Source organism: Corvus kubaryi, unplaced genomic scaffold (assembly GCF_017639235.1).
Source record: "Corvus kubaryi isolate FWS band 111438036 unplaced genomic scaffold, C.kubaryi_AGA036_p1.0 37385, whole genome shotgun sequence".
Taxonomy (NCBI): domain Eukaryota; kingdom Metazoa; phylum Chordata; class Aves; order Passeriformes; family Corvidae; genus Corvus; species Corvus kubaryi.
The window spans coordinates 29264823-29289610 of NW_024581127.1; the positions used below are offsets into that span (position 1 = coordinate 29264823).

At 40.4% G+C, this 24788-nt stretch overlaps 2 protein-coding genes across 4 annotated transcripts in view; one reads left to right on the forward strand and one right to left on the reverse strand.

Annotated features, from left to right (window-relative positions):
* The window catches only part of TG (thyroglobulin), a 149626-nt gene that overhangs the window by 85984 nt on the left and 38854 nt on the right, over positions 1-24788 (forward strand). The window lies entirely within an intron of this gene.
* On the reverse strand, positions 1049-24061 carry SLA (Src like adaptor). 3 transcript variants are annotated; one of them, XM_042036164.1, is made up of 10 exons: positions 23843-24061; positions 20567-20628; positions 18465-18558; positions 12346-12445; positions 8940-9026; positions 7512-7615; positions 5861-5992; positions 3858-3990; positions 2752-2927; positions 1049-1604 (listed from the first exon to the last, which is right to left on the reverse strand). In XM_042036164.1, exons 1-10 carry the CDS (start codon positions 23862-23864, stop codon positions 1555-1557), a joined length of 960 nt encoding a protein of 319 aa, XP_041892098.1. In that variant the 5' UTR covers positions 23865-24061; the 3' UTR covers positions 1049-1554. The 3 variants fall into 3 exon arrangements, with proteins under 3 accessions (XP_041892098.1, XP_041892099.1, XP_041892100.1); XM_042036165.1 differs by having other exon boundaries at positions 1049-2927; positions 23843-24059; XM_042036166.1 differs by lacking the exon at positions 20567-20628 and having other exon boundaries at positions 23843-24057.

Sequence of the window (24788 nt, forward strand, 5' to 3'; positions counted from 1 at the left end):
CATTTGACTTCATCTTTTTGATTAATTGATTTCTTTAGCAGTGCAGTTTTGATGTAGATGACTGGATCAATGGCATGGATTGCAGAGCCCTTCCTGTGTTAGGTATCCTCTCCTGGCATTCCTGGTGGGTGTCAAGGGCAGCTCCCAGCCTTCTTCCACCCAATGCAAAGGAAGACACCAGGTCCCTCCTGGCCATGGAAGCAGATCAGACAATAGTGGAAAGAGAAGGTTTATTTCCCTTCTGAAACTACTGCAGTCAGGTGCAGGGCTGTCTGACATGGACCCTAAATGTCCCTGACCCTGGTAATTAGCTATTCTTTTGATCCCCTTTCTTCCCTCTTTTCCCATCTCCTTTTTTCCCTCCTTTACCAGTCTCATTCCTTCTCAAACAAACCAACCACCTCTCTTGGTTACTTTTCTTCATGATCCGAGTTTTGCTACATCCCTACCCAAATTTTGTATTTCTGACACCATTTCAGGTAGATAGTGTCAGATTTGTATAAAATCACCTTGGGACTGTCATCCCTTGAAAGCTCATGTTTCCCAAAAGGTTCCCAATATAGTCTTTCAGTTAATTGTAAAAATGGCCAGACCTCTCAGAATTTCCCCATAACCATCTGTGAAATCCAGCCATCCCTATGGCACATTTAATTAGTTTTTGTTACTTTCTCATGTAATTACTGTGAAGGTGACAGAGTGTCTGCACAGGTCAGGTTGTGGAGTCTCCATGCCTGGAGATAATCCAAAGCCATCTGGACGTGATGTTGGGCAAATGGCTCAAGGTGGCCCTGCTGGAACAGGGCAGGTTGGACCAGACGATGCCTGGGGGTCCTTTCCAAGCTGAACTGGTGATTGTTGAACCTGTCAACATCAGAACATGCCTTATCCCCTTCTCACAGAGTGTGTCCAAGTGCTGCCAATTGTGTGGGCTCGGGGATTCTTTGTCACCTTCCATCAAAGATACCTTCTGGCACTGGTATTGCAAGGCTGGGTGCTTGTACCAGTTGCATGCTAGGTTTTCCATTTTCTAAAAGCAACACAAAGCAACTACTGAATATTATTTTAATGAATAAATACAAATCATGACTTAGAAATCTGTAATGCTCCCCATATACATTTCATGGATAAAATACAGTCACTGTAATGTATGAATAATCAGTAACAGTAATTAGATTATACAAATGCCTAGAGTTCCTGAGTTTCTTTTGCTTTTGGAGGTTCACTGTTTACTGGCCAAATTATACTCACCCTTTAAGTTCTGAAATATGTTTAAATAAGCCGTGAAATATTTTGATCTCTGAACCTTTCTTGCTAGTGCAAATGACCTGATTGATACAAGAACTAAAGAGCAGGTAGATTTTTCCTAAGAGGTGTTTACAGGCGAAATATATTTTCATATAATCTCTCCAATTCTCTATTTCTCCAAACCTTCATTATCCAAATCTGTGCAAAAAGGTACAAGAGACTATTGGATTGAAACCAACTCAGCTCGAGAACATAGGTTGCAGCAGACATGAGTGATTGCTCAGTTTAGAAAGCAATCACAAGGCAGGTTCAAAGGAACATGCTACCTGCTCTTTTGTCACTTAGAAAAGGGTACACACCTGTAAAAAAAATAAATGAAATTTCAGAAAACCCTCTAATCCTTAAGTGATTTGATGGAAAGTGTAATTACTATTTGACATAACTCTCTTCAGACAAGAAATTAGGAAAAATCTCTAACATCCACTGTTACTGATTTTTTATCTTAGTTTAATTATTTAAAAAGCTGCTATTAATATAAATATTATACATAAATATGTGGCTGACTTTAGAATTCAAAGTTAAAATATCTTCCTGTACACATAAAAGGTCACACCTTTGCAAGCCAACCTTTGCCGTTAGACACAATATTATCACATTTTACTTTTCACTTAAACACCCCTTTTTTCTCTGTTTTATCTGCTTTACTATGAGCAGCTGAGTTACATTGTTTGGATATGCCTGAACCCCCACTCAGGGATAAGCAGGAACTGCATTTCTCAGTGAATTAAACCTGTTCTTCATTTCATTACTATTTTATGACACTGCAGGCCATTGCCAGCAGATTAATTAAGTGCTACTTGTAAAGTCTGCGACTTTAATTTTTTCTCCTAAAAGGTAAGTATGGAGTCACTATAATCAGGTGCTTCTTGAATGCCAGATGTTAAATACTTTCTTGGGGTTATTGATGTCTTTCTGACCCATTCTCAATGGCAATGCATAAGTCTATCTTGAGAAGAAAAAGGCTTCTTTTTTCAGTGTAGATAGGTTCTGTAAAGAAGGTTTTCAGCCTTATGGAGAATACCAGAGTAAGACTTAATTTAAGTTCTTGAGCTGTAGTTTGTCCTTCCCTGTGCAGTCACCTTTGTACAATGCTGGGCATTGCCCCTGCTGAAGAGTCACCTTCGCCACTTGGCTTTTGACTGAGAGTCTCTCTCAGTTTATCCTGCTTGTGAGCCATTTCTGGTGCACTGGGAACATTCCCAGCATATGCCATGGCTGAGATAGCACCCTTGAGCAGGCCTCTGGTTAACATTCAGAAGAGGAAATGCAGAAGCACTGCAGGATTTGGTCACCAGCTGGGCTGATTGTATTTCTCAGCTGTCAAAGGACTTCAGAGCCACAGGATGCTCTGGTTTCTCTTCCAATTTGTCAGTTTTTTGGTTTTTTCCTGTTTGTCTTATAGTTAGTCTTCATAGTATGAAGGTGGCAAGTGAAGGGCACTCTTACGTTTGTTCCCTGTGTATATGAGAGACTGGGATTTCTTCTTTCTGGCACTTGCAAAAGAAGCGTTGTCATCCTCTGTCAGGGAGAGGTAGGAAGCAATGCTTTCTCTCAGGCCATAGCTGAGACAAGAGTCATCCATTGCTGCCAGGGTGCTTTTGGCATCTTCAGTCACCTCCAGCCTTTAAAATAACAAAATTTCGTTACCATTGGACTGAACCTCTTGGGATAATAGTAACAGTTGTTAAACGTAATAACTTTATTTTTGTTGTATAAAAACATTCCTGCCTCATAAATCACTGAGCATTTCTGTCACTTAGCATTTCTCAAAAAACAGTACAACAGTTATATCTAAATATTTTTTGGCACTTGGAAAGGAAGTATCATCTATATTCTCTTCTTAATCTGTAGGAAAAATTACCTCAATACTGCACAAAATTTTCTTGCCTTCGTAAGCACATGAATGTTTTGTAAAGGAAGAGTAGTAGAGGGAAATATACACTTCAAAAGTAAAAGGTGCTTTTGTTTCTGAGGGTGGTTGTTTCCCCAGCTTCTGAAACCTGACCTACTTTCTCTTGTGGCAGTTGTGATATTAGAAAACTCATTAATTGGGCTGTGTGTTAAGAGAGACACAACAGGAAAGGTTTATTCTGGGATGATGTGTTCATTGCACCTGTGCTGCTTCCTGGTGTGTGAACAAGGGGGAGCCACTTCTGCCTGCCAGGGCCCACCTGTGAGCCACTGCACATCGGTGGGGATGGGTCAGCAGTGGTGGATGGTGGATGTCAGTGGGCTTTGTGACCTGGGTCTCACACCTGCCCCTTGGTGAAAGGACTCAGGAGTCCCAAAGGGAATGAATGCATGGATAGCTGGATAGGAGAAATGACTGAATGCTAACTGTACTTTCTTTAAAAGTTAAACCTAGATTATCAGTTAGAGAGTTGGGCATTCGGTTTTCATGGGTTAGCTTGATGTCAGAAGATTGTCCAAGCTTTAAAACTGCTTTCAGGAGAAGGAAATAAATAGCTATGTCTTCTGTGTTGCAAGTACAAGTATATACAAGGCTGGGAAACACCCCTGTTGTTTCTGGCAGCCTGTGTTGTATGTGGTACCTGTGAATGTTTCTCCAGTTGAAATTTTTATTCCGCATCACCACAGGAGGAACTGGATTTGTCACAGTGTTGTTGTTAGTGCACTGGGTAAGACAAGGTGTTGTAAGGACACAGCAGAGACCATCAGCAACTTCTGAACAGGGAAATGAATACACAGACAGTTAATACTTGCATGCTCAAATAAACAGTTTCAGACTCAGCAGTAGCAGTCAAAAAATTGTCTGTTCTCAGCAAGGACACAGTAACACAGGCTTAATTTTTTCCTTTCCTCATATGCTTGCTTTTTAGTTTCTTGTTGAGGATATTTCATGCAGTACAAGTGAGCAACTGAGATACAGAAAGACAAAGTGACTTGCTCAAAGACTAGAAGGAAGTTTGTGATGGAGCAGAAACTTAAACCCAGTTTTTCTGAGCCCTCAGTGAGTTCTGCTTTTGCCTCTTACTGTCTCAGCCACGAGTGCAAGAAAGATCAGATTGGATTGTGTGTGCACCTATTCTTCTGTAGAACATGACTGTGGAATGAATTGAGGTTCACGTGTTACTTTCATCAATGCTTCTGCTCTCTACACTCTTCTTGCTCCACTAGGAACATCACAGATTTTCTTCTAGCCAAGAAGAGAACATCATGGCTGAGTGCTGGTGTTCTACATCTCTGAGCCTTATTTTGGGGTGAGATTCTGTATCATCTCATGGTAGGGGAAGGAGGAGAGCTAAATCTAACTAGGTCTCCTCTTACACCTATAACTCAAGTAAAAATGTTAATGGTTACAAGTTTTGGGTTCTGCCCCACTGCCGATTTTAGGCTTCGACTGTTTGCTTTTTTCTAAATGGTAAAATATGTCAACTAGTTAACATGCAAATACATATATGTATCTCCTGTCCAAATTCTTACTCCTCTCTTTATATCATTGGACTCGAAAGTTTCATTTGCTTCTTTTGAATGTGAATATGACTTTTCTCCTCATTTTATCAGTGTACTCTTTGGCCAGCACACTTTTAGTTTTACCTATTAAATACTCAGGTGTAGTAACGTCACACTTTTAAAATTACACAGCACCCATTGCTTGTTAAAGAACAGAACCTATTGTTCTCTTGTAACTTTTTAGGCAATTCATTTTTTGCAATTTCCTTCCTCATTTTGGAATGTTCTCATTATGATGCATGGTAACTGCAGCCACTTAATTGTGTCGTTTGTCAAGTTACCTCTCTGACACAGGTTAAATTGCCATAAATCTGGAAAACTGTCATTGAAAAAGGTGTCATCCACTGGACTGATATTAGTAACAGTGACAGCTGAGTCTACAATTGAGCTAAGAGCATGAACCCCTTGATGTAAGTTTTGCTATAAATTCCAGCCATATGCTACTTCTAAGAAGCTTAAAACATTTCTGAAAATTTTCTGCTGAAGATAAGGTTGTGTGCTCTAGTGGTTCTTAAGAGAAATGTGCATAGAGAACCTGGTGTTGCATGCCCTGGTGCTATCTGCCTGTCTATATGGCAAATAAGTGAATGGCAAACATGTTCATGTTGGCAAATAGAGTCTGGAACCCAGAATTATGGGTACATGGCATCTGTACAGCTGAACATTTTTATATGCTTACACTTTGACTTTAGCTGTGCTCTGAGAGGGGCTGGGCGTCCCTGACCTGTGCTGACCTCCAAACTGCATTTGGAAGTTCTCTAGGGAAGTGCCAGACCCTGGTGTTTGGCCCAAATAGTGTTATTGGCATGGCCATATAATATCCTGTACCAATACAGGTAGAGCCTATTTGGCTTTATTTAGCTGAGTTCTTGTATTGATTTCAGTTATTCTGTTAAGGGCAGCATATTTTTACTTAGGATGAAAAATAAAGTTAAAGGTATATACCAAAACTTTTTTCATTGCTTGTTCTGTGGCAGTATTTGCAAGTCTTGGACATAGACAAAACTTCTTGTTCTGGACCTTTGATAGATAGTTTTACAGTTGCCAGTGGAAAATATGTTTTTTCTGCACTTGTTTTTACCTGAGTAGTGGTTGACAAGGTCTTCAAGGCACTGGAAGGTTTGCCGTGGAGAGATGTAATACCAGTTATTTGGAAGGCGGAAGATCCTGTAATGTTTCACTTGCCTGTGCCTCACTGACAAGGAATATAACCCTGGAGAGAGAGAACTAATTACACCAAAGTAGGGCTGCAATTCTGGTTGGGGATCTGTAGCAGAATAGAGTATCTGTAAGATGTGGTGCCATTACCCAAAACATCTCAGAAAGAGCTGAAAAAACCTGAGTGGCCATCCTAATTCATACTTATATAGTATACTTTATATATATAGATAAGTATAATAAAGGGTATAACATGGCCTGAGATTTTGGGTGAATTTAAATTTCTGGTGTGCTTTTCCTTTATTTTTGCTGGTATGGGACCTTTTGAAATGGCATAAAGGAAATAGGCCTTTACAGAAGTTGTTTGCCTTCCACTGAATACGGAGCTCAGACTCACAGGCTGGTATTCTGATTTAGTCATCTTCGAATAATGTGGTAGCTGAGACCTGCTAATGCAGATCTGCCAGGAAATGGCCACTTGGATTTTTCTGTTTCTTTGTTTAGAACAGTTTTGCAGCATTTATTGGCAAAGGACTGAATGCTAATCTTAAATTTCTTTGAATTTAGTATAGATATTAAGAAACTATTGGCCTCTGGTATGCAAGACATCAGAATAGATGATGTATTATTCCCTTTCATCTGTAGTATTATGGTATTAGGGTGTGTTCTGGTGCTTCAGAACAGGAAGACAGCACATTGTGCATGGGAGATTTGTTCAGCCTGGAGAAGAGGAGACTAAGGGGAGACTTCATAGATGTATTCATGAGGGGGAAGTGGAGGGGCAGGCACTGATCTCTTGTCTCTGGTGACCCGTGGCAGGACCCGAGAATGGCCGGGAGTAGTGTCATGGGAGGTTTAGGTTGGATATCAGGAAAAGGTTCTTCACCCAGAGGGTAGTTGGGCACTGGAACAGGCTCCCCAGGGAGGTGGTCACAGCACCAAGCCAGACAGAGTTCAAGAAGTGTTTGGACAATGCTCTCAGGCACAGCGTGGAATCCTTGGGGTGGTCCAGGGCCAGGAGTTGGACTTAGTGATCCCTGTGGGTCCCTTACAACTCAGGATATTCTAAGATTCTGTTTCTATGTCCCCATTGAAGAAAACGAAAGTATAACATTGGTACAGTATAATTCCCATGTAGCAAAAGAAAGAAAATAAAATTGAAGGCCTGTCATTTTTTAAAAGTAAATAAAAGACCCTCCCTGTTTTTATAGGAAACACACTTATCAGCCACCCCCGCTACTAGGTGTGTGTTTTCCAGCTTCTTGAATCAATCTTTTGTGGACCGAGGCAAAGCTGTGACTTTTCCTCTATTGAAAATCCCACTGCCTCATGAGGTTTGCATGCGACCAAAGTAAATAATAGTGTTTAAACAACTGTGTCTTGTTTGTGCTGATGCCTGTGGAACTTTCCATGGCCATCAATAACCCTGTTTCTAGTAGGTGACTGGTGAAGGCTGGCACACTGTACTGGGTGCCTTCACCTTCCCATTATATACGCTTTCTGGCTTTGGACTGAGCCATATGAAAACTGTTAATGCCTGAGGTCAAGAGGGAAAGAAATCTGTATTGTCTCACCTTTCCTAGTTTCACTCTCTCTGATCATGAAGGATCCAACCTTGGTGTTGGGTAGCTGTAGAAGTTCCTCTGCTTTTTCTCTTCCCAGCCCTTCAAATAACCAGCTGTGAAGCAGGAAAAAACAAATTCTGAAATTTGGACACCAGTGAAACAGAGACCAGCATGTGGCTGTGGAAGTGCTACATTAGCCAGGAAAAGTGACTGCAAAAATAACATTGTGGCTTTCTATAGTTATTCTCTCAACTATGTTCAGGCATATTTCTCCAGTTTATGGAGAAAATTTTGCTGGTTTTGAGTTCCATTAACCTTTGTGAGGTTAAGAGAAGAGTCATAAGGTTTGGACTTGTTAGGGAAAACAAAACTTTCTGAGCTGCTTTGATCTGAGTTGCTGGGGGCAGATCCATGTGGTATATTGACGACATCTGTGGCATTAGTTAAATCTCTCTTTTTCATTTAAACCACTTTTGTTAACCCCAAATTGTATCATGAATAAACCCCAAATAAGTCTCAATTATTTTGCTTCATCTAGGGAACAGTCCAACCATTTAAGTTAATGGGCTTTGTGGATAAGGGAAAGTGGAATTAGTCCTACAAATTTTCACCATAGCTTGGTGCACTGCTGTGTTTTGCCACAGCCAGTGTCTGACCATGCAACTGGGCTTGCTCAGCTGGTCTACAGCTACTGGCATTTTATTTTAAAGTTGTTCTGATGTCTTTGACCCAGTCTGCTGTCACTGAAGCTTCAGAAAGTAGCTTCCATTCCCTCACATCTCTGGCCTGCCTTTGGGAAAGCATTTCTTTTTCAGGAGGATGTAAAAGCATGTTAAAATTTAAGCACTTGCATAGTTCACAGTGACATTGATAGTTCATATCCTTAAAATTAAACAGGTATTAAAACATTTGCCAGAAAACTTTTAAGTGTGTGCTTTAATGTTTTTTTTTTCCCTGAGTGGTGTCTATGGCAACAAGAAATGTCTGAAATTTCCTTAGTTCTTCCAGTGAGAAAGTTTACATTCTTGAATGACTTATTAGTGTTTCTATTTGTTCATTTTGGCCTGTTTTTCATGAACAAACCTAGCTTAAATTTTACTCCTTGTAAACATTAAAAACCCATTCTAAATAGGCTCTCTTCATCAATGTCTTAGAGATCAGTCCATGCAACAGAAGTATATTAAATATCTTATATGCCATTTGAGGTGGTTTTGGCTCTTTCCAGCTTTTAAAAGAAGGATTTTCCTTTCCATTAATCTAAATTTATATGTGGATTTGATGTTCTCAGTTTTCGAAAGAGCTATTTTAGACTGTCAATAAATAAAATTTCTGTCTGTCAAGTCACTACTGTCATTGTTTGGATTACAACTCTGAGTAATCAGAGGAGAATATGTAAAAATGTGGTGTTGAAAGGCTGTGGGAAATGCATTTACTTACCCATGATAAACCTTTGCTACATATTTTCCTGGAATATAGTTTTCTCGACCCGTTGTAAGGGAATGGACTCTCCACCAGCCTCCTTCACTGTGTGAAAACATGAGAAGGGTATTTTCAGATGTATTTTCAGAGTTTGTCATCATTTTGGAAATTAGAGAAGACATTCAGTTTAGCCTGCAGTCTTCTGTGTGTGCTCCTGAAACTATGTATTCAGAAAGGAACCCAGTTTGGTTTCATTTAGAGTAGTTCCATTTCTAAACCTACTTGAGAATAAATTTGGACACAAAAATAAGCTACATTGGTTCCATTTAAATTACGTAAGTAATAAAATATTTTTCTGTAGTTGAAAGAAGAACTCAGTGGTTAAACCATGCTGTGCTCTGCCTTCCCACAGCTAGACTTGTACTGGTGTCCAAGATACTCGGTTTACAGCTGAGTGTGTTGTGTCTGGACAGCCATGTGAAACCAGGGTAGAGGTTCCTGGGAAATGGAGCCTGTCTGCTTGGGAACAGGCTTTCAGTCCAACAGAACCTCGTTCGTGGTTTACTCTTTTCCTTGTCTTCCATGAGTTGCAGACCAGACTCCAATAAAAAAAGACCTTGTAGCTGAAGCTGCAGACATATGTATTTTCTCTAGTATATCTAGAGAATATAATATAGTATATTGCTGTGGTTCTGAATGCTGCCTTTGGCTCTTGAATCCCTTCAGAAATACAGGGTACCAAGAATTTTCACAGGGATGTGTAGAGCTTTAGTCATAGTGCAAGGATGCTGATGACTGATGGCTTCTCTCCACCTTCCCTTTAAGAGTTTGAGTCCAAATAATAGTGTCTTGTATTTGAATGCTGGTTTTGTGGATGTTCATATAAATGCTCCCAAAATAATGTCCATACTGCAGACTGCAGAGTCTCAGTGTGTGTCAAAACAGCTGAGTTGAAATCACTCAGGTTAGATGTCATGAGTTATAACTGCTGAAACCATTGTCCAGAATGTCTGTGCTGAGGGAAAAAGGGAAGCATCTACTGGTTGGAGCTGGAAATTTCAGGATACCTCAAAAGTTTTGGGTTTGGTTTTCCACCTAAAGTGAATTTATCTATAAGAGCTTTAGGTTATTTTGGTCTTTTTTACTCCCAGGACCCTCCTTGACAGAACCAGAATTGCAATAGGAAAAAACTGGAGAGACTCATCATCTCTCTCCCTCCAAACTTTATTACTAAACCTGAAAGATCCCTATGATGATTAAAAATCCCAAAGCATCACATCTCTCCTGGGGCAGGAACTACAGAAATTATGTAGATTGGGGCGAATCTTGGAGGACATTTGGTTTGACTACTGGCAACCAAATGCCGTTGTTCATCTGGTAATGAAAGCTGCCTGACCAGTGTGGGGACTGAGAAGCTGTGCCAGTGGTGCTTATCTAATTCTGCCAACCCAGAGCAGTCACAAATGTCTCCTCACAGTGTGAGGAGTTGCATTTCCTGTGGAGTTTCCATATGTCCTGTTCCTGGCAGGGCTGGTGGGGCTGATTACCACTACACGTCATTACTTTGGTAGAAGGCTGAAAAGCTGCTGTTGTAGGATCAGTAGGTGCTGCCTGCTTGTGTTGACTCTTCTGTGGTGACTCCTCATCACCTGTGCTCTGGTCATGCCATGCTACTCTTCTTTTTTACTGTATTTTACTTTAAATGATTTGGGAAAAAGAATTACAGCTTATGAACAGGAAGAGGCTGTAGGCAAACAATTCTTACTGGCATCAGCATGTGCCCCAGTAGGGGAGAACAGGTCCTTCATTAGGACAGTGGTTTGCACAGTTTGTCATGTCTTCTGTGAACAAGCTCATGATTCAAAACAGGAAGAGGAAAGTTCCCATCAAGGCTTTCTTTGGCTCTTATTTATCCATCAGGAGAAGTCCTTGATCACTGCACAACAAACACATCAAAAACTTCTGCTGCAAGAGCCTGCTCTTCTGGAAGTTGTTCCTGCAGTAGATTGTACTTTGCAGCATGTGTATGCACATGATGTGCCACACATATAATTCCCATTGATATGGGCAAAGGCAGTCGTGGTGATGTGAGGGCCTGTAGCTGATGAAAGCTGAGAGTGAGGCTTTAAGCCGGAATTTCCAAGTTAAAGCAGTTGTTGTACCATGTCATGTATGTTCTGCAAACTGCAGCAAGGTTTATACCAGAAGCTACCAGAGAATAATTCCCCTGGTTTAGAGAAGCTCTCCATCAGCAGAAAATTTATCTGGTGGTATTGTCTGAGCCTTGGGACTTTTAGGTTCAGGAAGGCAGGGAAAGCACTGTGTCAGCAGAACAAAAGTGCAGCCATTCTGGGTCAGACCAAAGGTCCACATAGGCCTGTGTCTTGTGACTGACAAAGGCCACTGCAGGTCATGGTGGCCTAGAGAAGAGTCTGAGAGTTCATCAGTCATCTGTGATGATTCTCTTGAGTACCTCTCTCCTCCAGCCATTTGACTCTCTGGTTGAGAATTTTTTTAAGTAAGTTTAGAAGTCCTCCGAGGATTTCTCTACTGTTAATGTGTCTGGTCTCCTGTTGAATCCGTCTGCTCCACCAGCTGTAAAAATGAAGTCTTTCATTTCATTTTGAGCAGTGCAAATAGTGGCTGTGGGGCCAAGTAACTTCCAAGAGGTCACTGTGTGCTGATACAAGTTGTGCATAGAAGAACATCAGAGCTGCTGGCTTCCATTTTTCAGGAAGTGCTCTCATTCCTGTGTCTGGCAATATTTGTGCTATGCTTAATGTCAGTCTGAACTACTGCTCTTAAGCCTACTTCCCTCTGGGGTTCTTAAACTTTTTGAATGGAACTGGCTGAGAAATTGCTGACTTCTTTTTTTCCCCATTAAGAAAATGCAGAATCGATTAAAAAATAGAAAAAGAAGAACAAAACCACCACTTTTTTTAAAATTTTTTGTTAGATTTGCCTTAAAGCAAGATGAAATTGTAAGACTTAATCATAATGCAGTTGTTAGATTAAAAAGGGTGAGAGAGAGAACGACAGACACACTTGACATAAAGAAATTCAGAATGATTTTTCTTTTCTATGTGATTCAACCTATTTTGGCTCTTACTCTGTTTTCCACTAGCATTTAGAGAATACTTTCTCATAATCATTTTTCAAAGCAGAATTCTGTTCTTAGTCTTATTTTAGAATAGAGTCTGAATACAACTTGAGAAACCTTAGAGAAATCTAAGGATCAACGAACAATCTGTAATCCCAAATCCTTAAGCTACATGGAAATTTACCTTATGGCTAAGCATCCTTCCTTGAAAATTCTGAACTCAGTTCATTCTGCTGAACTGCATCCAGTTTGGGCCAGGTGCAGAAAACACAGCTTTGTTTAATTGTAATAAAACCTAATTTAAAAATAAATTGATCGACTTACTCTGATAGCACACGTAGTTTTTCCCCTACATGAAATATAGGTTGGCTTATGTCTGCTGAAGGATAGTCATAGAGAACAGCAAGGAAGTCACTCTCCTGACCTGTGAAAAAAGAAAGAAAATGTCACTTAAAACAAAGGTAGAGTTCTGAAACAGAAATGGATTTTTCCTTAAGTATGATAGATTTTATGTAGTAGGTCAAATGGGAACAAAAAATCTCTGAAATGTCACCTAATTAACATAAAGAGCTAAAGATGAACCTATAAATGTGTAAGAGGAATGTGAAGATACTAGAAATGAAAAAAGTCATGTGGTTAATTCTAAGCAACTAAATTTAGACCCCTTTTTCTAGTAATTACAATATTTAAAGGACATATTCAGTTTGAAAGTGAAAAATTAGTAAGTATTTATAGTATTAGGAAGTAACCCAGTCTGATTAATGCCACTGTCTCTAATTGCCTCCAGTTACAGTTTTGTTGCATTATATTTAAGAAAACGAAGATGCATGTTGAATTGTTCCATCCATTGTTTAACACCACTGATACTTTTCAAAGGTGTGAAATTAGTTTAGATCAAGGTCAATGAGAGCGTGGCCATCATTGCCCATTTCCATTACTTTTTAAAGGAGCTTGATGAACATCCACTGCACTTTGTTCTCACCCTTTTGTGGCAACTAGTGGTAGCTCAAGATGCCCTGAGCATCAATGAAAGAAAAGAGGCACATGGGTGTTTAAGATTAAAGCATAGTATGATGGCAATTTGCAGAGCTGAGGTCAGCAAAGAGATCAGCAGAGAGGATCTTTTACATCCGCAGGGATGACTCTGGGTCTTGCAGCCCTGCGTAGGAGACGTGCTGGGTCTCCTCGTTTTCTGCAGCTGAGAAAACGAGGCACTTTACACAAGACTGGGACTGTCAAACATAAAATGCTCCTCATCCTGCTGGAATCTGTGGTGCCCAGTAAATGCTGACAGCTGGGAGATACAGAAATGTGTCATGCTGGGTGTTTTGAGCTCTTTGGCAGAAGTCCTGGCAAGAGGGGTTGTGCGATACACCGCCTGCGTTTCTCCTGGAAGCAATTCCTTCCCTCTGCACATTGCTCTACCCTCCACCAGCTCAAAGGGAGACAAAGCTTCCCTCTGCCTCCACCAGGATCAGTGCCCTGATCCTTTGGAACATCATCTAGCAGTACATTTGCAGGGGTGGTGTGATCTCCATACTTCCCTCTCTGTGCAGCCCAACATGTGAAAAAATGGGTGTGAATTCAGGGTAGGAGAGATAGAAATTAGAGAGATAGACATATCTCTCTGTAGATAACTGTATCTTGTTATTTTTTTCTCATTTAATATAGATTGCTTGCCAACTTCTCTTTAAGAAAAACAGCTTTCTAGGGAAACCTAGGCGCAACATCCTGAACGAATGCTGAAACTGGCTCTGTGTTTTCAGCCTATGTGTCTCAGGGCCTTAGAAACAACTCACAGTGAAAACAATAAAAGGCTGAAGGAATGCAGAAAAGAATCATAACAGGTCGCCCAGAGACACTGTGGATGCACCATCCCTGGAAGTGTTCAAGGCCAGGTTGGATGGGGCCTGAACAACTTGATCTAGTGGATGGCATCCCTGCCCTTGGCAGTGAGAATGGAATTAGATGATCTTCAAGATCTCTTCCAACCCAAACCATTCTATGATTATTTTGAGAGTGTGTTTAGTATTAGTATTGTCATGGTTTTCTTAGTTGCTCAGTGTCACCAAATTATACAGGACTAGTCCAGTACAGCCAATCACTGTGATTTGTCTAATACAACTTACTATACACTTAGTTCAACCCTGCTGAAAAAATTCTGTGTTAAGCCTTTGATGGCTTCCTTGTTCTGCACAGAAAATCTAGTGGCACCTCCTGTCTATGAAACTAATTAGTACCTCAGGCTAACAAGACATAAACATTGACTCTGAATCTTTTTTGAAAAAGCAAAATCATTACCCAGGGCTACTACAAGAAATAGAAGCCAGAAGGTGCATTTTAAAAATAGCAAAAGGGGGATAAAGTGCCATCACTTAATTTCTCATTGCAGGTTGTAATACAACGTGTAACACTACATGGAATATAACTTTTTTTAGCTTAAGGACAATGTCTTTAGCAATGCTTTTTTAATTTATGCTGTTTATTTATAAATATTCTGCTTCCATAAGCAAAGAGTAGAAGACAAGTGCTTTTCTGCTCTCATTCCTTGCTTACTGGTTATTTGCATTTCATTACACACTGTGGGCTACATGACTTTTTTTCTACTCTAGCAAGACCTGTGTTACTTTGCTTACACTTTCATATTTATATTAATTTTTGTTTCAATTTTGCATGCCAATTTGTAGTTCTGAAAAGGAAGGAATTTATCAGAGTTCTATCTTCCACATGCATGCAAATGTTACCTCTTAAACTGCATACAGTTATATAAAAGTATATATGAAAGGAAAGGAGAGAACCCCCTCCTTCTTCACTTCATTTTGATTGGTATTTAAGTCAAACCTCACTGGGTTTTTTGGCCATGCAAAATACCCCATCACACCCTACAACATTTCACAGAACCTGTACTAGTGCCTTACAAACACAAAAGCCTGGAAACAGGAACTAAACAAATTACACTCTTTCTCCACACCTAATTTTCACAGTGATCTAACACATTTGATCTCATGAGTTCCCCACACTTTCAAGATGTAACAGTAAAAAAGATTTGCCTGAGTTTATCTAACACAAGCTCTCCTCCGCAGTGCAAATGTAGGTTACGTCTGAAATGGAACAACTCAAAAGTTAGAGTGGAAAGAGCGAAGCACAATCATTTCCACTGAATCAGGTGTTAATTCTGGGTGGTTTTTTTAGGAGTAGGAAATGAATGTGAAATACATGCTAATTCTAGATGTCTTCACACCTGCATGTCTTGCAAAGTGTGAGACTGAATATTGTATCCTTCAACTTATTCATTGGGAATGGACTGTGAAGCATTATTAGAGAGTAAGAAGAGCATAGGCAGAGCATCCAGATCCAGCTCATTGCCCTCAAAAATCTGATGTGCACTGATGTGGTCCATGTTCAGAGTGGGAATGAGCTGTTTGGAGTTCAGCTCCATGCATCATCCAGCTTTACTGTCCAGCAGAAATATTATGATTTATGGCATGGTGTGCACCAGACGGGGTGAAGGAGGACACTCGTGCATCTAGGAGTCTGTTTGTGCAGCACCACAAGGTGTGGCTGCAGAGTCACACTTTGGTACCCAAGCTAGATCTAAACCAGCCAGCTTGGGAGCTGAGAGTTATGCAGATACAGCCCAAAAGGATTAACCCTTCATTCAGGGTCCCAAAGGAGGACAGAGAGGGGCTCACAATCCTTGATGACCCCTTGCTGCTCTGTCTACTCTGTCATCAGTCCGTGGGTTGTGCCAGGGATGCCTGTACAGTGTGCTGGCAGATGGGGTGCAATCATCTTTGGGGTCCATATGCCTCCTTGGGAAATGCAGCTTATACACTTCTCCCTTCCTCAGGACCAAGACTGGCACACTGGTGGTGAGGAAAGCACAAGCTTTTGCTTTCAGTGCAGCTTTCAAGGGACTGAAACAGGACTGATGAACATTCACTCTGCAGATCAAGTCTGCAGGCTCCAGTTATCTGTTTTCTTCCCCCTTTCTGTTGGATACTCTTTCCATTCATTCTTTCCCTTCTGTTTCAGTCCTTCATTTTATTCAGTCTCACTGAAATGAGCCAGTGTCAAACCTACATCTCCTATTAACTATTTCGACTACTGAAAGTCCATGGATTGGATCCTGCACCTCAATTAAATCAAGTCTGTTCCTGGCCTGGTGGAAATCTTCTGTGTTTTGTGATGTGATTTGGAGTTTGATCTGCTCAGGAAGGCAAACAGATACAAGCTCACTGGATTAACCCCAACACACACTTAGTACGGGGTTCATTTTTAGAAATCTTTTTTCATTGGATTTGAATGACAGTACTGATGTTTGAATTCCCAACTTTCATTTGCAACATCTAAGCCATTATGAAAGATGCTGGTCTGATCCAGACTAAGACATGGATGGATTCAAAGAGGTATGTAGGCTGATCAATCTTAGAATCATAGATTATCTTGAGTTGGAAGGGACATTTACAGGCCATCTAGTCCAACCCTCTGTAATGAGAAGGGACATGTTCAACCAGATCATGTTACTCAGAGCCCCATCCAACCTGACCTTGAAAGTTCCTACAGATGGGACATCTATCACCAGTCTGGGCAACCTGGTCTAGTGTTGCATCATCGTCACTGTAAAAAATTTCTTATAAGTCTTATAGACTTATATCTAGTCTAAATCTACCCTATCTTAGTTTAAAACTATTATCCTTTGTTGTATCACAACAAACCCTGCTAAAAAGTCCATCCCAATCTTTTTTATAAGCCCCCTTTAGGTACTGAGGACTGCAATAAGGTCTTCCTGGAGCCTTCTCTTCTCCAGGCTGAACAACCCTAACTCTCCCAACTTTTCCTCATAGGAGAGGTGTTCCATCACTCTGATCATTTTTGTGGCAAAGCCCCTGCCTTTGGATGAGTAAACATAGGTATCCGGTGCAATTTCAGCTGTAAGAGTATCTGAGATTTCCCTATGCCCTTGGCAGGTGCCACTGCAGCTACAGGAGACTTGTTCTCTCCCCCCGTGGTAGCAGGAGGTCAGGCAGGATTAACACCACACCTTTCTAGATGTGCTAGATGTGTAGGAGAGTTCAAGTAGATTGAAACCTGAATTCCTAAATGGATATTTTCCCCTTTTAATCACTGTGCTATCAGTGTTTACTGAGTTGTCTTTTAGGGGTATGTTCTATTTCCATCACAGAAAGGGTTGCAGTTGTTTTCAGCCCTGCTAAATTCTGACTTTTAGCATGTGCAGGATCAGTACAAACTTGGTCACAGCCATGGCATGCTCATCAGTGAGGTCCTGCTCTGAGTGAGTGCATGTCTCTGTTTTGGTGTTTATACGTGGTGTTTGTGTCAGCAGTTGTTGGGAATAGCAGCATAAGGCACTCTTCTTCACGGAAAAAAATTTAGTAATATGCTGAGCAGTATTTGGTTTCTGCTATATCAGGACCTCTAGGGCTGCAAGGCTGCCCATCTCAGCTAGTTCCTTACCATACTAAGAGCAGGGCTGGGTTTCCTTGCAGCAACAATGAAACCAGACTGATTCCATATCCTTATTATTATGAGCAATCCGATCAGAAAATCTTTCATGGAAAAACCCAGAAATTTAGATTAATGCCTTCCCCATTCAAAAACAAGACAACTAAAAAACCCCACCACAAACCCAAAGGAAAAACCCAAAATTGTTTTCTCTTCTTCACCTTTGGGGAGTGATTTATTGCAGCTCTTGTGCCAGCTGGCTGTATTAGTGCACCATGAGGGCTAAGGCTGTACTGACTCTCCACCCACTCACTCCCAGTTTGTAGCAGCAGATCACCAAATCCCTCTGTCTTTCCCTCTCTGATGGATGACCTCTACCAGGCTAGAGAGGTGGCAGGGAGGGATTTGCAACCTGATTTATTCACATGTGGATCCAGAGGGCAGATGTGCTATATTCTGTTTTGGCAGGTTGCCCTATGAAACTTGTATTCCTCTATAGCCTTTATGGATAAACCTGGTGACAGGTTGGCTGTGTGCTACTTTTAATGCAATTGTCTGACAGTGGATGGAAATGAGGTTCAATGGAAGCATAACATCATTAAAATTTTTAACCTTAAATGAAGGAACCCCAAATTTCAAGAATAAATTTATATAAAATATCACATGCAATTATGTCAAAATACAGCATTCCTTGTTTCTGAAATAGCTTTTCAGTGCTTTCTGATTTGGAAGGAACATCTTTCAAGGAGCATCAGCAAATAATACGTTTAACATTTGGGGTTTTTAATTAAAGTGCTTCTTGGAAAATGAGCTAGAATGTAGCTAAATATAAGCTCTGTCTGGTGGATGCCCTCCTTCTCCCAGGGCAGCCACACACTTGCCTGCTCTTGTCAGGCGGGTGAAGACAGACACATGGCTGAGTCTATCATGTAGCGTGAACATCTTTTTCTCCCAAAAGGAATGAAATGAGTGCTTACCCGGTTGGCTTGGCACGTTTGTTTCCTCAGAGGCTCTTGGAATTTTCACAGCATTTCCCATTGTGCTCGCTAATTCTGTCAAAGTTCTTCGGAACTAAATCAAAGCAGACATTGAAATTTAACATCACAATAACACCTGCTGTGCCAACAGATGAGAAATGACCTCGTTTGGGCGTCTCCAATTTCGCACAGTTTTGCTTTTGAGAGCTCTTGTGTCAAATTCATGCGAGGGTTTTACATACTCACTAAACTCTCACCACTCTGGTGCTTTTATCAGGGGAATAGCAGAAAACCACAGCTAGCTCAGAAGAACATGATGTAGTAAAAGTTTCCATTACCAGTATCTCAGCACAATAGGAAGTAACAGCAGAGCTGTGCCCATATGGGCATCTCATATACAAAACGTATTTTCAGCATTTGGGGTTCTGAGGCTACAAAGGATCTAATTAGACTGATGTCCCTGGTTTTCAGCACTGTGTGTATATTATGTTGGTTTACTACTGAACACAAAGAACATAGCTTGGTGGGTTTGGGCTTTTTTTCTGATGCAGTTGTGCCCTCAGCAAATGTGGGCTTTTTTAAAGTAACACCTTGCCTAAAAAAATGTTTGCTCTCAAAACAGTCCTCCTGCATAAAGCCAGCAGTGTAAGTTCCTCAGATACTTATCTTCAAAAGTTTTGGTGATTGTACAAGAAACAGTATCAGACAATTGTGGAATTAAATACTGTGAGAGGAACAGTTGCTTCTCACAGTTTTGCTGCAGCCATCCTAATTCTCCCCGACAGAGGGCAGAGAGAAAAACATTTTGAATGTGGAAGGTGTCTCATGCTACAGGATATTTTCAGAGGCAGAGGATGACAAGCTATATCTATTTAAAAACTGTACCTTAAAGCAAAATGACACCACCAGCTGATGGGCAATTATTTTTTTAAAAATATATTCTGTCCATTGCCCTGTGAAAATGTTAACATGAACTCTAGAACTCTACTCGTGTGAGTATTCTGCATCTTGTGGCCTTTTCTAGCTTAAATATTTCAAAGATGATTACTGACTTTGGTGTGCTGCTCTTCAATTCCACAGGCTAGCCTGATGGGGTCAGCTGGAGCGGTGTCCAACCTGAGAAGCAGAACTGCTGACATCAGCAAGACTTAATTGCTGATTGTCTTTTGGGATAAGATTGCTAGAATTTCAGTATGTTGATTAATACCATACATTTTTAATGTCTTACAGACAGTTTGGGAAGACATCCTACAGAATAAAATGCCATTCAAAGGAAAGAAAATTTGTCCCTTATCTAATGCAAGGAGCTCAGTGCTAGAACAGATGGTAGTGCACAGTTTGACTCCACCTCATCTGCTTTCCAAGCTTCTTAGTGCTTGTTCCCAAAGGCTCTTTGCTAGAATTCTCTATTTCACTGGCCAAATGGCGCATCATCCCATCTCTTCATGCACTCAGAACTGGCTTGTGGCACATCTGGAGGGTGCAGCTGTGCCAATGTCTTTCTGACGAGCATCTGAAACCTACTTTCACAAGAACAAAAACGTGTTTCATTGCCTGATAGAAGAAGCCTAGAAGCTGAATAAAACAGCACCCTCAAATTTAAATAAACTACTTGGGTATTTATGTTTTAAAAAAAAGGTCTCTTGATAGAAAAAAAAAAAAAATCTTTCTCCATGTAAATGCACCTAAGTTTCTAAAATTGAAACTAGAATTCACTTTGTCAGGCACTGTCTGCTTGCAAGATCATAATTTCCTGATCTAATTATGATTATTTTTCTGCAAGACCCAATTTTAATTTATTGACTCATTTTCTTACTTTTATCCCATCAAAGATAAGAGGTAAACCATAGGAGGAGTAGTGCAGCCAGTACTTTGGCTACAGATGTTATAGATGTTCCTGGCTCGTCTTCAAATTAGCCAGAAAAATTTCCTGGACACAGCAATAGAGCTCAACAGGGCTGAAAAAGTCAGCCAGGATAGTGAGATAAATACCTGGACAGATAACCTCTGCTGAGCTCTGTGCTCTTGTAGATGCATTTTTGCAGTATTTTAAAAGGGAAGCTCAAATCCTGGTCAGTGTATAGAATCTAAGATATAGTTACCAAAAATGTTGTGCAAGTCCAGATAGATGGCAAGAATGACAGCATAAACATCTTATGTCGATCTGTAATTTTGACACATGCAATTGATATTTAGATGAGAATTGCTTGAATTTTGTGTCCCAAAAGTCTGGGGGAGAAAAAAGAAAAAAGAGTCCTACCTCTAAGTACCACTTCATGCTGGGTTTTTTTTATTTGAAGGCTGGGGAGAATATCATCCTACAAATGTCAGGGTTGTGACCAAGGGCCTTTTTCCTACTCCTAATTTCAGGTGTGCCCGAGTCACTTTGGAAAGTGATACGTAGTATTTATGCGCGTGGAAAGACTTCTGAAAATTTTACTTTAGGCTTTCAATCTTTCTAAAAGCACAGCACATTTCACCAAGACACCTTCATTTTCCTAGATGGTATTTAAGGATCTAAACTCTGAACATTGCTTTAAAAATACCCGAAGTGTTTTTTCAGGGTTGCTTATACATTGTTTGCAATTAAACCACTGTCTAGTCCAGAGGGATTAAATACTGGACAATAGGCAAGTTCCTACTTCATATTTTTGCAGAGCACAGCCTGGTTCACTCCTGCCGTACCAGGCAGTGTTGTTCTCGAAGCACCCTGAAGTCAGTGGGACAGAGTGTGCAGCTCCGTGCTGCTGCCTTAGACGTGGAAGAATCTGACTTGTGGAAAATGCAAACGTTGTAATGTTCTTTCAGTAAGAGTGAAGAGCAGTGACGTCTTGGGCTTTGCCGTCACTAACGTGGCACTTTGCTGAGTCTTATTGCATTTTCCGTGCTCTTTTACTGTCACTACCATTGGGTAGCATAAAGTTGTGAAAGGGACAGAGAGTTCAAGATGTTCTTCAGACTCACAGCAGAAGTGCTCAATAAATATTAAAAAATGGAAAGCTCTGACCCTTGCTGTTAATTCACTTAACCAAAGTGATTAAAAGGAAAATGAGGCATCAGACTAGGTTTTACTACCAAGGCCACTTGTCATTATGCACATGGGCAGAGTAAAGGTTCCAATAGTCCAGTCAAAGGTGGTGGAGTGAATGTTCTGAGATATGACTCAACCTTCAGATATCTGAAAATGGGGTGCAGATGGAAGGAACTGGAAGTTGTGTTTGAAATAGGGCAGGCAAAAGATAGTTTCTGCTTGCTTGCTGGTGATGGCATATCTGTTCTAGACTGTTTCAAAACTAAGAGTGTACAAACTGGAGTCATATTTCTGAAACAATGTTGTTTCCTTAAACCATTTACTCTGAAGTGAGTGATAGAACTTGATGGCTGAAGTATCTTGTGCTTGTGTTGATTTATTGTCAGCACAATACAAATCCATTCCATCGCTGGATGATAAATTCTTGTGTCGTTTTCTGAAATTTTGAGACTCTGGAAAACCAGGCTTACTGGAAGCTTTAAAGATCTTGTGAACCAATTTTTTTCACTGAAACCAATAGAAGAACGGTAACAGTTTTATAGGTGATAATCTTCTGAAATAGCAAATTTGCTCCAGGCACTGCATCTCATTTGACCTCATTGAATCAGAATAATTTGGGTTGGAAAGGGCCTTTAAAAGCCACCTAGTCCAACCCTCCCTCCATGGACAGGGACATTTGCAATTAGATCAGGTTGCTCAGAGTCCTGTCCAACCTGGCTTTGAATGTTTCCAAGGATGGGGCATCTAACACCTCACTGGGCAACCTGTGTTTCACCCCCTTCATTGTAAAAAATTGTTCCTCATATCTAAACTTGATGGCAGAGTTTGGTTTACAAGTAGAAGTGTCATCCTTCCATCACAGAAGCAGATAATTATGCCAGATCCAAAGAAAATAATTCACTGAGGGTGATTTGGGAAGAATTAAGGAGAAATGATAGACTCTAAATTCACTGTATCTTATGTACCTGGAGCCCTGCATGGAGTGCAGCTGCTGTTCAGCTCAGAGGAACCACTGGGCTGCTGGGAACCAAAATCTGCCTGCAGCACTTCTGCTCACTGGCCACCTCCTCAGTGAAAATTTGATTTTAACTATTAAGATCAATCACATTTGCAGTGTTGCAAGCATTGGTCCTTCCTCCTTTTCCTTTTCCACTTGTGCACATGGTGTCCAAGGAAAGGCGTCTGCTGCAGCTGTGGCTGTTTGCACACAGCTATCAGGGCTTAGGGATCTTTGCTGCCGAAAGGAAGGTGAGGAAACATCTACAGTCCCAGTCCAGCTTTGTGTCCTATTTATCAGAACTCTCAGCAGATATTAATTCTTCACCTGTCAAGACTGGAATCCCACTGACCTACATGGTGTGACCCCAAAACCTGTGGTACAATTTTCCCCTTCCGTTCCTGTGTGCAGCACATGTAGCAGTAACTTCCTCTTGCAGAATTTGTTCTCTGAGAAGACATGCTTCTGCAGCAGTTAAATAGCATGGAACATAAGAAAGCCTTCCACTTGGTGAGAACTTTCTCAAAGTTATATGTAATATGATTGATAATTAGTAAATATGAAGATATGAAAATAATAAGAGGAATAAAAAGGCACATAAGTAAAGCCCTCCTACAAGGAATAATGTAGACTAGTAAAATTAGAACATTTATCATTCCTGAGATGCTATACCCTATTTTATTTTTTTTTCCTGATATTCACATCTATACTGCCAAGGTTTCATGATTTAATTCTCAATAAGGTTCACAAGTAATGTCTGAATCTCATTTAGCTTGAATATGAAAGCACCGGCATCCTGTTATTTTTCATGTGGGGAAAGAAAAAGCAAAACAACTTAGATTTCAGAAGCGGTATATTTTTTCTTTTTGTGAATATCCCTTAATTTAACATTAATCAAAATGAACATCCTTTCAGCTTTGAGGCTCTTATACCTTTGCACTTAGAAAGAATAACATAATACTCTCATCAAAGTAATTCATAGACACATGCAAACATGAAACAACACAGAAATACCACACTACGCACACTTCTAACACTTTGAATAAAAAACCCACTAATGTGTGGACTCATATTTTCGTATAGTGAAATGCACTTTGCCTCAGCATAAGGTCCTAAGCATCTATCTTACTCTGAGGTTTCTGAGTAGAAATACTCCTTGTCCTATCTTTAGTACCACTCCTTATGAAAAGGATCAAGGCAGGCTCTTCTATTTCTGCCTTCAGTGACACTTGAAATCCACGGTCTGAATACTGTCATTGTTAATGAAATAGAACACCCTTGTATATAAATAAAATTGAAACATTTGGTCTCTTACGCAGATAATCTAAAATATATCACAACAGTGATTACCTTTAAATGCTAGGCATGGCATTCCAGGTTGCAGTATTTCTGAAAAAAGCCGTAGTCATAGTACTGCTCTCATGCTGCCAGCAAGGTTTAGCTGATCAAGTCGAGGAGCAGCCGGTCGAATGAGTGTGTTGTGAAGTTCACGCTGTCATGTAGAGCAGCATTTGCCAAACAGGCCACATACTTCCTCTCTGAGAAATAAGGAAGGCTCAAAGTGTTTGCAACAGATGAGGTTCCTGTTGCAAGTCACTACTGAAGGCACTTTTTATCTATGGGCTGAGAAAAACAGGGAGGTTTTCAATGTATTGCATCAGGGCTGGTTTTAGCAGATATAAAAACTGAGGAAAATAACCCGGTTTACATTACTTACAGAAAAAGGGTTTATTTTTTTTTTCTTCTTCTTCTGAATTTATTTATCCAGTAATGCTCATTCCCCAACTGTTTTGTTTTATGGAGTTTTGCTATTTTTTTCTGACAGACAGGAAGAGGCACAAAGCATTGTTTTCACTCTTATTGAGTCTCTATAGGAATGCAGCCTTTGCATTACGCTTCACTCTGTACCCCAAAATATCTGTCTGCAAATATTTGAAGCTTAAGATCAGCAATAAAGAAATATGGATTGAAAGCCTGTCTATGAAGCCCATTTTCTCATTAGTTGTAAAAAGTGCAGGGACCGTCCTCATCTCAGTGTCTGAGATGGAGGAACCAAGATACTGGCCTGTTAAATAACTTGAGTAAAGGCACTGAAGAATACTGTATTGTGGATATGAATATAGAAGTCAAAGGGATTTATTAAGGTTTGCCCTTTGCTTTTGTAATCAAGATGTGATCTGAAAAATTCATATCCGTAACGTTGTATAGGAAAATATAAAAAAACCCCAACAAACCCAAAGAAAACAAGATAACCCACCAGAAAACCCAACAAGCCCAAGCAGATTTCCTACTTCAC

What these genes read in the sequence shown, in the direction of transcription:
- SLA (XM_042036164.1), bottom strand. Translation starts at nt 23,864, where the DNA reads ATGCCATGCCTAGCATTTAAAG. An exon ending in AGAGAGTGAAACTAGGAAAG is followed by an intron (nt 5,993 to 7,511) that starts GTGAGACAATAC and finishes CTCTCTCTCCAG; the next exon opens with GGTTATATTCCTTGTCAGTG. An exon ending in CATATACACAGGGAACAAAC is followed by an intron (nt 1,605 to 2,751) that starts GTAAGAGTGCCC and finishes TTTTTTTTACAG; the next exon opens with GTGTGTACCCTTTTCTAAGT.